Genomic DNA, 13151 nt, shown 5'->3' on the forward strand with positions numbered 1-13151 from the left:
TTGCATATTTTTTAAGCATTTATTTTAATTTATTACTTTTTTTTACTTATTGCATTTTATTATTGTATTATTACTTTCAAAATTTTCAGTGCTCTTAATTCGTTTTAGGAAAAAACTAAATATTTAGAAGCAAGATTTTAAATAAGTATGAAGAGAAGGGGTTTTCAATATTTTAAATGCAGCAAAAAATCTTATGTTTTTCAGATTTGTCATTCAAAAATACTTTAATTCATCTCTTAATGATTTGATTTAAAAAAGTTGATATAAAAAAATTTAATTATCACAGATTTGCTAAATATTATGAGTGTAGGGACAATATAATAATTTACTTCTGACAAAAAATTTTTAGCTTCTATACTCATTGTATTTGCATTAATAATTATAAAAATTTTCATCATTTCATTATTAAAATACTGTGCTTGGTAACCAATTTTAATAAAAATTTATTAGGGGCCATTCACTAAATTACGTTTGTAATATAAATTTAATTAAGTTTTCTTAATTTGCTTAATTCTTTACATATTTTTATAAATTCGTTATGATCAATATTAATCCTGTTAGTGTTTTGTTGAATATACTGTTACAAATAACATTTATTTAAATTTTAATAAAAAAAACACTCGATAACCTCAAATAATAGCTAAATTAATTAACTCAATATTAAATATATTTAAATTGCTTTTGCCAAAAGCTCTTTTTTTAGGAAATATTTCTGCTATATTAAATAAATTTTTAGGTCTTTTCCAAACTGAGACACCATTGATTTACTTGCTTTATGATGAAATGGTGTCTCTAGTTAAAGCATTGTTAGGTTTTTTTTAAAGAGTTCTGCTTTTCTTAGTTTGTCAGGGAAGGACTTAAAATTATTGGATGTAGAAAACGCAGATATTTGGCAAAATTCAAATTTAATAGATGTTCTACTAGATATCACAAAGGCGATGACGTTCTTATTTTCTTCAGAAAAAAATCTAATTATTTAGCAGGGCTGATTGTGCTCCGGAAAAAATCCGGATTTCCGGATATTTTGCTAACCGTGATCCGGAAGTTTCCGGAGATTGAAGGTTCAGATGTTTCAAAAAATCNGCCGCTTGAGAATAGGTTACTGTACCATCTGAAAGTGTTGCATTCTGTAATGAGAATGGAAGACACTTCTAATAAGCCTATAAGATATCTGTCAACAGTAACCCCATCCATTATAAAACCTGAAGAGGCATCTTTGTTACTGTTACGTGAGGAATCAGAAGGTTATTCTTCTGACTCAAATGAATATGCACCAATTGATGTGTTTTGGAAAAACTATTTGTGAAGAAAGATAATTTGGGAAATATCAAATATCCTCTTTTAACAAAGCTTTTTAAAGCTCTTTTGTGCATACCACATGTTAATGTTGAAAGAGGTTTTAGTGTTAACAAAAAGCTACTTGACAATAGGGCAAGCTTAAATTCACATAGTGTTAATGGTTTGAGACAAGTTGTGTCACATATTAGCAAAATAGGGGGTTTAAGTAACTTTAAAGTTGACAACGATATGATTAAAATGGGCGCTTGCAGCATTTAAAAATTGCTCTGCTCGATTAGAGGTTGGGAAAAAAGAATGTGATAACACTGAAACTGAGGAAAGCAGATTGAAAGCTGCTGAAATTGATTTGCAAAAAAAAAAATTGAAGGCTTCTTATGATCTCTTGGCCACAACTGAAAAAAATATGAAGGATGGGTTAAATAATAAAGACATGTCGATTATAGAAAGCTTACAGATCCTCTTATCTGAGGCTAAGTCGAGGATAGCAGAATATTTAACAGCATTGTAAGATAGCAAAAAGAAACTTATTTTGTTAATGCAGGGACCTTCAAAAAAGTGTTAAAAATAAGATATGTTATTAATGAACAAAATTAAAAATTCTTGTTATTAAATTCTTATTTTAATTCTTTTTATTAAATATGCTCCAAATCTTTGTTTTGCTGCTCCAAAATTGCTTTTTTGTTGCTCCAAAACCATGTTTTGCCACTTGCACCACTGCAACACTAATTAATTTATTTAAGATATTCCTCTCTAACCATTCAAGATAATAACTTGATGGATGTAATCATGATAATTAATCCAAAGTTTTTATCTATGACTTGTTTCGTTTTGCCTATCATAACGTTTTATAACATGAACATGTTAGGCTTGTTACATGTCAGTCTAGATGTTATCTGAGACTAAAATTCTAAAATATAAGTAATTTTTATTGTTATATTCACATTTTATAAATTATAAAGTGGTCCATGCTAATATTTTCAGGTACATACAGCTCAGCTGCAAAATATCATGAAATTAAGTTTTAATTAATAGAGTTTTGCAAGCATTAATTATTACTTATATTTTGATACATTAAAAAAAATTTAAAACTAATTATATTTTTTNTTTTTTTTTTTTTTTTTTTTTTTTTTTTTTTTTTTTGTTCAGAAATTAAATTCAAAGCTGTCTTTCTATTCTTTTGATACATTTTGATCAAATGACTAATTTTAATTCCATATAGCTAATCAATGCTAAGACTAAATGCTAAAGTTACCAATGCGAAGACACAAAATGATTGATACCAAATCTGTATTATACTTTTAACTTTTTTTTCATGCAAACATATTAATTTTTCTATTTTTAGGTAATATTTGTGTTTGGATGTTGAATACATCCTCATCTTTACTTACCGGAAATGAAGACAATGTATATGTTCCTTATTTACTGTTCCGTTCCCATTCTACTCCTGTCACTGCAGTGGCATTTGCAAACTTATCAAAAAGTCAATGGCTTGTTAGTACAGGCTTTGAAAAAGAAGTGAAGTTTTGGAATTTAAATGACACATGTAAGAAGACTATTTTTGATTTAAAAAAATTTTTGACAATGGCAAATGTAAAATTTGTTTTACTTAGTTCCCTTTGAATAAATATCAGTGGGAAAATTAAAAGGAATTCTTATTTGTTGCAATTTATTTTGAAACTGCAAATTTTGAGCATCTATTGTTTTATTTCAGCTTTACCAGTTGCTACTGTCAAAGATGGCTATGCTAGCAATGTGGAATGGGGTGCCCAATGTTGTGGAGCATTTATAACTAACCATGATAGTGTTAGGTGATTACAGCTATTTTCTATTGTATAAGATGTTTTAGTTTCTTAAGTGATGCCCGTTTAAAAATTTGCTTACAAGCATTGTTATATATGTATGTATATATTTTTTTTCAAATGTGTAGTATTCCTTTCATTAAAAGTTTGAATTCAAAAGCACTTACCAGTGATATTTTAATTTATTCTCGTATTATTTTTATTTCTAAAACCTGAAATATATAACTAATTATTATATTACTACTGCATTTGTTTTGTCATTTCTTGACTATTGTTGTATCTTGTAAATCTATAGTTAAATAACAAATATCTTAATCTTTCAGAGTTTAAACAAAAGCAATAAATTTTTTTTTTGCATGTGCTAAAAATGAAAGCTGCTGTTTTTAATCTGCAAACTAATAAATAAATTATATACTTATCAATTTGCTTTTTTTTCCCCTTTAAAAGAAATAAATACAAAAAATAAAATAAACTTCATTTACAGAAGTTTTTATTCTTAGGCTGGCTGTCATCAAACTTGGAAACTACCATTTTTCACAATCCTTTGTTTATGCTGAAACAGTTTGATGATTTTATATAGACAAATTAATTCCTTTTTTTATTGTTTTAACAATGTTATCAATTAATTTATAAATCTCATTTTAATTGCTTTAAAATTAATCCCGAAAAGAATCTGATTTCATTACTTTTATAAAGAATAAATATTTTAAAATGGTGCTAAATCAAATGTTTCTTTTTGTCATGAAACTTACTCTTTTATGAGCAAGTAAAGCTTGATAAAACTTCGATAAAATGTTTGCTTAGTATCACAATGAATTTAAATATCTATAGTTAAATGGGCAAATAAACTACCACAGCCCTTATGTGATAAAATGTCTTGTAATCAACATTCACAATAAGTAATGTTAGAATCCTAATTAAAAAGGAAATCTTAATAACCTACACATTAGGGTTGCAAACAAAAATTTAAGTAAAAAGAATAAATTATTATCAACATTTGAGTAATTATTATCAAAATCACTCAAAAGAAAAATGAGATGGAAATTATTTACAACCAGTTCATTTACCAGATAAAACTGAAGGATAGTTCATAGGACAAGGAGAGAAAAAAAAATGTATTACGAATTTCTTTGTTAAAACCTTGAATGCTCGTAAATTGACTTATAATTTCCACTTTCAACTTTAGTCTTTTATTTAGAAGTTTTATTAAGTTCCGAAAAAGAATTACTGTTACAAATTACTTTTGTTTTGTTTTTATTCGCAATATCCGAAACATATTAAACTCTTAAACCAACAATACTGAGTCTTCAAAGTGAAAAGTTAGTTTAAATAATTCATTGTAAATTCTCATTAAGGAAAAGAACTTGATATAATTTATTGGTTAATACTTTTTGATGTTTCTAATTTTTTCATATCTTATTTTGATTAAGACAGACTGACTGTTCATATACTTTTTTCTGTTTTATATACTTTAATAAATGTAAATAATGAGAATTCTTTTACTATTTATTACATAAAACCTTACAGAAAGTGGTATGCTAAAATTTTTACTTTGTGCTTGTAACTTAGCAATGTTAATCCTTTAAATAAATAAACAATAATTGTTATAGGTTTTACAGATTTTAATTAATTTTTTTTTCTAGTTTCAGAGCATCTCACTTTTTACGAGAATTTGAACTTGAGACTTCTGTTGCAACATGTATGGATGATTGTAATATTACTACAAAGGTGTGTTACTAATTTTTATTTCTTCAATTTCATCAATTATAAAATATTTACAATGATTAAATAATGCTATTTGTTTGATGTTGCTTCCATAATATGGTCGCTAACTTCTTAAACATGACTTAGGAGCAAAATTACACTATATAGCAGAGTTCGAACGCACTGGATTAGGAAAACCAAGAATTGTCATGGAAAACAATATTTGAAAGGAAATCAGCGGAAACGTAATTTTGTTCCAAAACCGGACATTGTCAGGGAATTTTGCACCCGGTTAAATTGCCAAATTTCACTGTTCCGTTTTCAACCATAATTTCGCTCAATAGAGGATTTAAAAAATAATAATTGGATGTTTTTTTGGGTCCAAGAGTAATTAAATGTAACCTCAAGATTCGATTGTTCTTAAGCGCTTTTAAAATGATGTCAATTGGATGTCCGAGTTAAGTAACTTGCAAATTCTGTCTTAAGAGTATTAACATGTTATGTTTGTTTTTAAAATCCACGTTTGTTTATCAATGTTCATCATCCTTCATTTATTGCGACAAATTAGTGTTTTATAATTTCGCATAATAATATTAATTTTTACATGATTGCAGCTCATGCAAATGGGTGAAAAAAATAAAAACTCACTGAGAGAAAATAAATATGAATGACAAAATATTTCATAAAAAGAAATATAATTTATTTACATTACTCAGAATCGAAAAATCTATTGAAAAGAATTTCCGAGTCATCGTCCAAAATAAGGTCAACACACTCTTCATCCAGTTTATCAGTAATGTCATTGTTTATGGATTCGACATTAACTTCCGCTAATTGAGACCCATCTTTGCTTCCATCTAATCACTAGAAATACTACAATGCTTAATTGAGTTCTAGATCTTCAGGGACAGCCTCCCAAATGACCGACACAAAACCAAACGCATCTTGCCAAGTTGGCTTTTAAATTCCCAACAAGGATCTTTTGTTAGCACCCATTCTCCTCTTAATGCACTTTTAATAGGCGCCATCCACAAAACATCTGCTGACTGCAAAACGCTTGTGTACCTTGCCGGAATTAAAACTATATCTGTGTCCAGACTTGAGGTTTTATGGATTGTAGCCCAATCCAAGATAATTAACCTCCTAATGTCAATCCTCGTTTGAACCCTAAATCCTTGTTGGCCGACTTTTCATAAAGTTAGCCATCATCCGTCTGTTAACAGAGCAGTTAACCTTAAAGTTGTTTGGTGTCTTTAGGAATTTTAAAAAAGGATTCATTCTCTTTTACTCCATATCTCTTCCATTCAATTCCACCCTCTTTCTATTCACAATTTTCTTCCTCCCATGGACACTTCTAAGAATTACACCCTCTTCCTTGTGCGCAATCTTTCACATTCAATTCTCCTATCTCCCACCCCATTTTAAAATTTCTCCCTCTCTTGCCAGCTAGTGTATATACCATTCTATGTGACTGTCACATTTACACTTAATGTAAAGTGACAAATTAATTTCTAATTTTACTTAAGCCTTTAATTTTTCTTTAAACGTTATTCCTTTTTTTCAATTTAGCAATTTTTTTAACTTTCTCATGGTCATTGCGGTCATCGCACTTCCTGTGAGGAAAGTCAACCAACAGCTCTATTCATGCCTTTCTTTTTCTTCTTTTAATTTTAGGGGGGCTAACTAACCAATCTCTTTCCTTTAAATTTCAAACTCTCCGCCTCTTTAAACTTAATTGGCCGTAATTTTTCTGGTCTACCCCAGTTAAGGAATTTTTTTAAGTCACTTTTTTAAGACGTTCTCTTTTTCTCGAGCCTTCGGGCAGGTTACCCTTTTTTAAATTCTGCGCGATGCGGACTTCGGTCCGTATCGAGGGATTTCTTTTTACATTTTTTCTTAACCTTTATTTTAAATTAAGTCCATAGCTGCAATCAATTTCTGTAAATTTAAAATCAACATTTTATACCTTTAATTTTCTTTAACATTAAAAAAAAACCTTCTCGAATTTAAGCTTTCTTTCCATATTTATTTTAACCTTTAAATTACTCATTATTTTATATTTTACTTTTATCTATGACGCCTTCTGTGTTTTAATTTCTTTCGTCACCCATTTCTATTAAAGGTGTTCCTAATGTTAAAAATTGTTTTAAAGACGTCTTTCCAATAGTTATGTTGTTAGATATTTTTCTTAAATAAATCTTAAACGCAAGTTAAAAATGTGTTTCTTTTGTTGGTTGTCTTTTTAAATGTCCTGTGTGTACAGGGTGAGTACCTTTCAATTATTGTTATGGGCATGCATTAATGTGAATTTATTAGTTTTTCTCATTGGAAACATCAGCTTACTGTATTAAATCATATATATTGTTTGGATATAGCATGACTTTATCGTTTTATCTTTAATATTAAATTTATTTTNGCTTGTGTACCTTGCCGGAATTAAAACTATATCTGTGTCCAGACTTGAGGTTTTATGGATTGTAGCCCAATCCAAGATAATTAACCTCCTAATGTCAATCCTCGTTTGAACCCTAAATCCTTGTTGGCCGACTTTTCATAAAGTTAGCCATCATCCGTCTGTTAACAGAGCAGTTAACCTTAAAGTTGTTTGGTGTCTTTAGGAATTTTAAAAAAGGATTCATTCTCTTTTACTCCATATCTCTTCCATTCAATTCCACCCTCTTTCTATTCACAATTTTCTTCCTCCCTTAGACACTTCTAAGAGTTACACCCTCTTCCTTATGCGCAATCTTTCACATTCAATTCTCCTATCTCCCACCCCATTGTAAAATTTCTCCCTCTCTTGCCAACTAGTGTATATACCATTCTATGTGACCTTGACCAACATGCAACAGGGAGAAAAAAGATTCCCCTCTCTTCCCACTGCACTTTAGTTAGCAATCTTCTATTCAATTACTGTGATTGGTTAATCCTTGTACTTTTTCTCCATCTCTTTGCTCATTTACAGTATAACCTCATAAAATAAGAACTCATCAATGAATAATGAATTTAAAAGTCTTCATAAAATGAAGACTTTTAGATTGTGCTGTAGGGTGTATTGCCGTATTGGTACTGATTGAAAGTCAGTATTTGTGTGAAACTAACTACAGTGGCGCTTTCTCGAGTCAACATGTTTTCTCGGTATTTTACGGTGCTTTCAGCGCAACAAAATATAAATGACTCAATTAAGTTTCCTTGTAGCAGGAAAAATTTATATTTCTCATTAAGATGTTGCTTTTTAGATTTCATTGAAGCTTTATTTTATTTTGTTATAGTTTTGTGTATTTATTTAGTTTTTTTTTTTTTTTTTTAAACTTCCTCAGAAGAGTGGATATTCTGAACCAATGAATGCTATTGCTGTTTCTGATGAGAATGGTACAATTACAGCTAAGATTCTACATACTCTTCACGGTTTACATCCTAGTTCTTTGGAAAAGTTTCCTCGTCGCAAAAGTCATGCAGTGAGTCTACTATAAAATACTTATATAAGATATTTTGTTTGTTAAGTTGCTTTTATCTGTGCCATTTTAAATCACCTTTTGTATTACTTTATTTATTTTGTATTGGAATATGGCAGATTGTTTTGCAATTTTATATGCATTTTATTACAAATTTAAGAAGCTCTCCTGAAAATTAGTCTGGAAAATCAAAAGTGAAATCAACCATCACATTGTAAAAAAAAAATAATTTAAAAATAGAACTCCAACTATGAAGTGACTAGAATTTTGGCCTTCACAATTTTAAACAAATGAGACATAACTGGTCCTTAAAAATTCAAATCAGTGAAAAATTGAATTTGTAATTAGTTATGAAAATCAAAGGAGTTTGGTAAAATCAGTTTCTATAACCACCATCAGTTCGGTTAGAAAATAAATTCTACTTCCTCTATGCAACGTATAGAAAATTATTGGTGAGTAAAATAAAATTTATGAAGTAAATATTTTTAAACATTGTAAGTATTTTTGTTGTGAACTCACTGATTAACATTGATGATGTCTATTTTAATAATCTGAGACTGTTTATAAAACTGAGAAAAACATTTTGATTTGTTATACAAAATGTATGCAGGTTGATACATTTTTGTTGTGTCATGGTATATTTAAAAAATGTTTTGTCAGCTCTCCTGTCTTAATTCAGTAACACGTATCACACAGCATAACATGTTTGACGCTGAAAACTCTTTTACAAATCAGGACAAATTATGAAATGTTGATGACTGTTGAAATGAATGACGAAATTTTGCTACTAACAGATATTGTATCAGTTGTGTTACACGACCCTTCAAAAATTTTTGACGTTTTGCATGAATAATCCATCAACAGTAAATATCATCAGGAAATACAGGTAAAAGTTTAAGAATCAAATTTTGACCATCGCTATTTATTTTGCTGATCTCTCGCATGTTTATAGATCTACGGGGGAAATTTACATAATTCTATTCACATGGGATGTTAAAAGAGCTTTACATCTGGAACTTTTTGTCAACTGGCAAATTTATTTTGTCAATGCGAAAGTTCATTGGGTACCGAGAAATCCCTCAAACTATATACTCTTATAATTCAACGAACTTCCTTGCAACTGGTAAGGATCTCTTTATACTTTGGAATGGTCTAACATTAGTTCCATCATTTTTATGCAGACCATCCTATAAATTTGTAGTTTATAGTACCTCGAGCGTCTTGGTGGGAGAAAATGGATGGAACTGTGAAAAGAAGTCTGTGCAAAACCAAAGAGCAATCACATTAAGGAAGAAAATTTTATCAAATTTCCAGTAGAAATTGAAGTAGAAAAGGGGTGACAAGTACTGCTATCTAAAGTTTGGAAGTATCTACAAGCTCTACTAGATTCAGGGTGGCCACCCACCTGGAAAACCTTGAAAACCTGGAATTATCAGGGAATTTTTTTATACTGGAAAAAACCTGGAAATATCAGGGAAATTTGGATAAAAACCTGGAAAAATCAGGGAATTTTAAAGAAAAGCTGGAAATTTTTCTTTGATAATTTTTTTAATTTCACTAATTTAAATTATTTACTAATTTTCTTAATTTAAATTATTTCATCCATTATACCCACTTTTTTTAAACGGAAATGTATCGCCAAACAGTTGAAATATCATCAACTTAGCTATACTTTGCTTGCATCAAAATTTGCTCCATTACAGCTCTGTTAAACTAGAATGCCACATAAAATTCTCACACAGTTGCTAAACGAATGTAGAAACCTTTGACTGCTATGGGACTGTGCAATTTAGGCAAGATTCTGGTGGGGGTGGAAAAAGGGATTAGGATATTAGCTTTTTTTTTTTTTTAAATTCTCTCCTTGGGCTGAATCCATTTATGGCTCAACTTTGTTCCAATGCTTTGGTGGTAATTTTTTTTTCTATTTTGACAAAATGTTTTTGTATTTTTAACTTTATAAAATTCTCCAAAAATTAGTTGGTTATAATTTAATAATAGATTTTATATCGCAGTCTTTTTCTGAAAGCTTTTCTACTCCCAATCAAAGAAATCTGAATTATTTTTCTCAGCAAACCAACCAATCACACATTTTTTTACAATCGCTAACAGCAATGTTTGTCGACAAATCGTTACAATTGTTGCATTAATGCTAATTTTTTCTATTTCATTTTAACCTTTTATAACATATTTTAATTTAAAAAAAAATGTTTTTTTAAGAACCAACTATATATTTATATTTAATTTTACTCTTTTGTTGGTCAATATGATTTTTGATTCGATATTTTGTACCAAAACATTAAAAAATAAATTTAAAAAAATCTTGAAAATTGTCAAAATAAATTATTTTTTTCAAGACGATATGTTAAAAAAATAACATTTTGAATAAAATATTTTATAATATCGACACTTTTCTTGAACACATCCTATACTTAATATGAAAAAAGAAACAAAAACCTGGAAATTTTATGATTTTTATCTGGAAAACATGGAAAATCAGGGAAATTTGAAATCGGATTTGAGTGGCCACCCTGTAGATTCATTTTGGGGTAGATGGTCAAATGATATTTGTTATATTTGAAAAGCTATCATGAAGTTAAAAATACAAGAAAGCTATTTAAGATGTTGTACTTCTCCAAGAAAAGCTTCATCCTTGCCAAATGTGAAAGAAAGCTCTTGTTCTCAAATTTATACCTGAGCGCGCCAGAGTAGTAAGAACTGTCCATTTGGTGTGTGGGGACATGATCTTGTCACGTCCTCAACATCTCTCATTTCCTTGGAGACAAGCCTGGGTGGGAAGGATGTTGACAAATAAGATTGATGTGTCTGTGGCTTATATGTGTATTTCTTCCCCACAGTATCGTTTAAACACTCACAAATTAACATTGACTATGTTTATTTGTGGACTGCGAAACAAGTAGTTACTTTTGAACTGAGAAATATGTATTGATTTCATATACAAAATTTACTAAGGTTGTAGTACATTTTCATTGTATCATTCTTTATGACATGTTTAATAAATGCGTTGTGTTGTCAGTTCATCTTAAATTAGCATTACACAGCATGCATGAAAATTTTTTGAGGTTATGCAAAAGTTTTTCAAATACTTTCAATTTTAAAATAGATTCTTTTCAGGGAAAAAAATATTCAAAAAACTTAATCGCTGAATAAGAAAGTAAATCACATTCATTTAAATATTCAAAGGTTAATATTTTGAAAGTAGAATAATTTTTTTCTATCTGAAAAGGACCGTGAGAAAAAAGAATGCAAGTAATGAGTGGCTATAGAATTTCAAAGCAAGACATTCATAAAATAGTCTATTTATACAAATTGTTGGCATTAAAATAATTATTTCTAAACAAATTTTTTTTTTCTAATTGCTTTTTTGTGAATTCAATTTTTTTATTTCGTTATTATCTGATCCTTAAATGTTTTTTTATACTAATGTACATTTAAATTAATGTGTTTATAGCAGAAAATATATCACACTATCAAAAATGTATTGTAAATAATAAATATTTATGTAAATAAATATTTTTCAATTATTATTGTGTATTTTCAACCAAATTTGTTATATTACATTAACTTTTCTTGAGCTTTATATTTTTGAATATTTTTAAATATTTATTTTCAATATGGGTTTCATGCAATATCAAATTGCTGTAAATAAGCTCATTGTGGGAAGTAGATGTCAACCTTCATCTATGAAAAGTTACCCCACCATAGAATCGAGTTGATATGTTTTATATGCTAGTGAATTGGAATTATGTTTTTGTAGTGGTAAATACACTACACTCATGAATGGCTTTGATTCTATTTTAAGATGTAATTGAAAATTTTTGTTTAATTAATTTTTATTTCTTATTAGGGGAAAGCTGTCATTCCACCATTAAAAGAAGTGGATAAAACTGCAGAACCTTTTATTAATTATCAAGATTTGGCTGTAAATACTGTAAGTTTTTTTAAAAAAATTGTTATTTTTTAGCATCATAAGGAAACATTTGTTTATCAGTATCAGTAACTTATATCAGATTTTAAAACGCAAAAGTTTTTATAATAATAAATAAAATTCAAAATAAAGTATCTATTATAAAAAAAAAAATATTTTTTCTTTGTAATTTTAATTTCTTTATTATTTTTTATAGGAATTATTTTCATTTGTAATAAAGTGAGTTAGTGTGTTAAACATTTTTTTAAAATAACAAATCCAATGAAGGTGAATTTCAGGTCAAATTCTTATTTACCATATTTAGAAAATGAATTCAAATCTTATATTATGATTGAAGTTGTTTCAAAAATTTGGATTAATCTCTTTCTATGTTTTATGTAAAATATATTCATTTTTGACAATTTAATAATTGCTGGATGTTTTGAAATGATGAACTGAAGAAATGTTTAGAAATTAAATTTTTCAAATAAGGTCTTAAAAATTACTAAACTATTTCTTTAATTAAGTTTTGATCAAACTGAATTGATCCTAAATACAATTTTTAAAAGAATTTCTTTCAGATTGGCTATTGGCAAGAAAAACTAATTAAAATGTCATCTGACTTAAGATGAAATGACTAAATATATGTTAAGAAAACTATTTTTCAAATTTAATTTATGGTTCTTTTATTATAGTTTTTTTAAATTTTAATCTTTGTTATAATTTCATTTATAGTAAATTGTCAAGCATGTTTCTGAAATGAAAATTTTCTGTACAGTTCAGCTTTTCCTTTTATTTTCTCATATAACTGTTCTGTTTTTTACTCATAAAGTTTGCGATACACTGTGAAAAGATTTTTATGGAAATACTTTGCACAATCAGGAGAAATAATTAAATATATGTTTAAAACAAAATTTGCTAGTTAAAAGCTGAAATCTCGCACTTTTGGCTAAGAGAGAATCAGCTGTT

At 28.3% G+C, this 13151-nt stretch overlaps 1 protein-coding gene across 2 annotated transcripts in view; it reads left to right on the forward strand.

Moving 5' to 3' along the window:
* The window catches only part of LOC107452558 (uro-adherence factor A), a 54466-nt gene that overhangs the window by 35481 nt on the left and 5834 nt on the right, over window positions 1-13151 (forward strand). For both annotated transcript variants that reach the window (XM_016069050.4, XM_043046740.2), the window contains exons 11-15: window positions 2642-2842; window positions 3011-3107; window positions 4742-4826; window positions 8123-8260; window positions 12123-12206. In XM_016069050.4, the coding sequence (XP_015924536.2) occupies window positions 2642-2842; window positions 3011-3107; window positions 4742-4826; window positions 8123-8260; window positions 12123-12206 (605 nt within the window). The remainder of the gene's footprint in view (window positions 1-2641; window positions 2843-3010; window positions 3108-4741; window positions 4827-8122; window positions 8261-12122; window positions 12207-13151) is intronic.

Source organism: Parasteatoda tepidariorum, chromosome 2 (assembly GCF_043381705.1).
Source record: "Parasteatoda tepidariorum isolate YZ-2023 chromosome 2, CAS_Ptep_4.0, whole genome shotgun sequence".
Taxonomy (NCBI): Eukaryota; Metazoa; Arthropoda; class Arachnida; order Araneae; family Theridiidae; genus Parasteatoda; species Parasteatoda tepidariorum.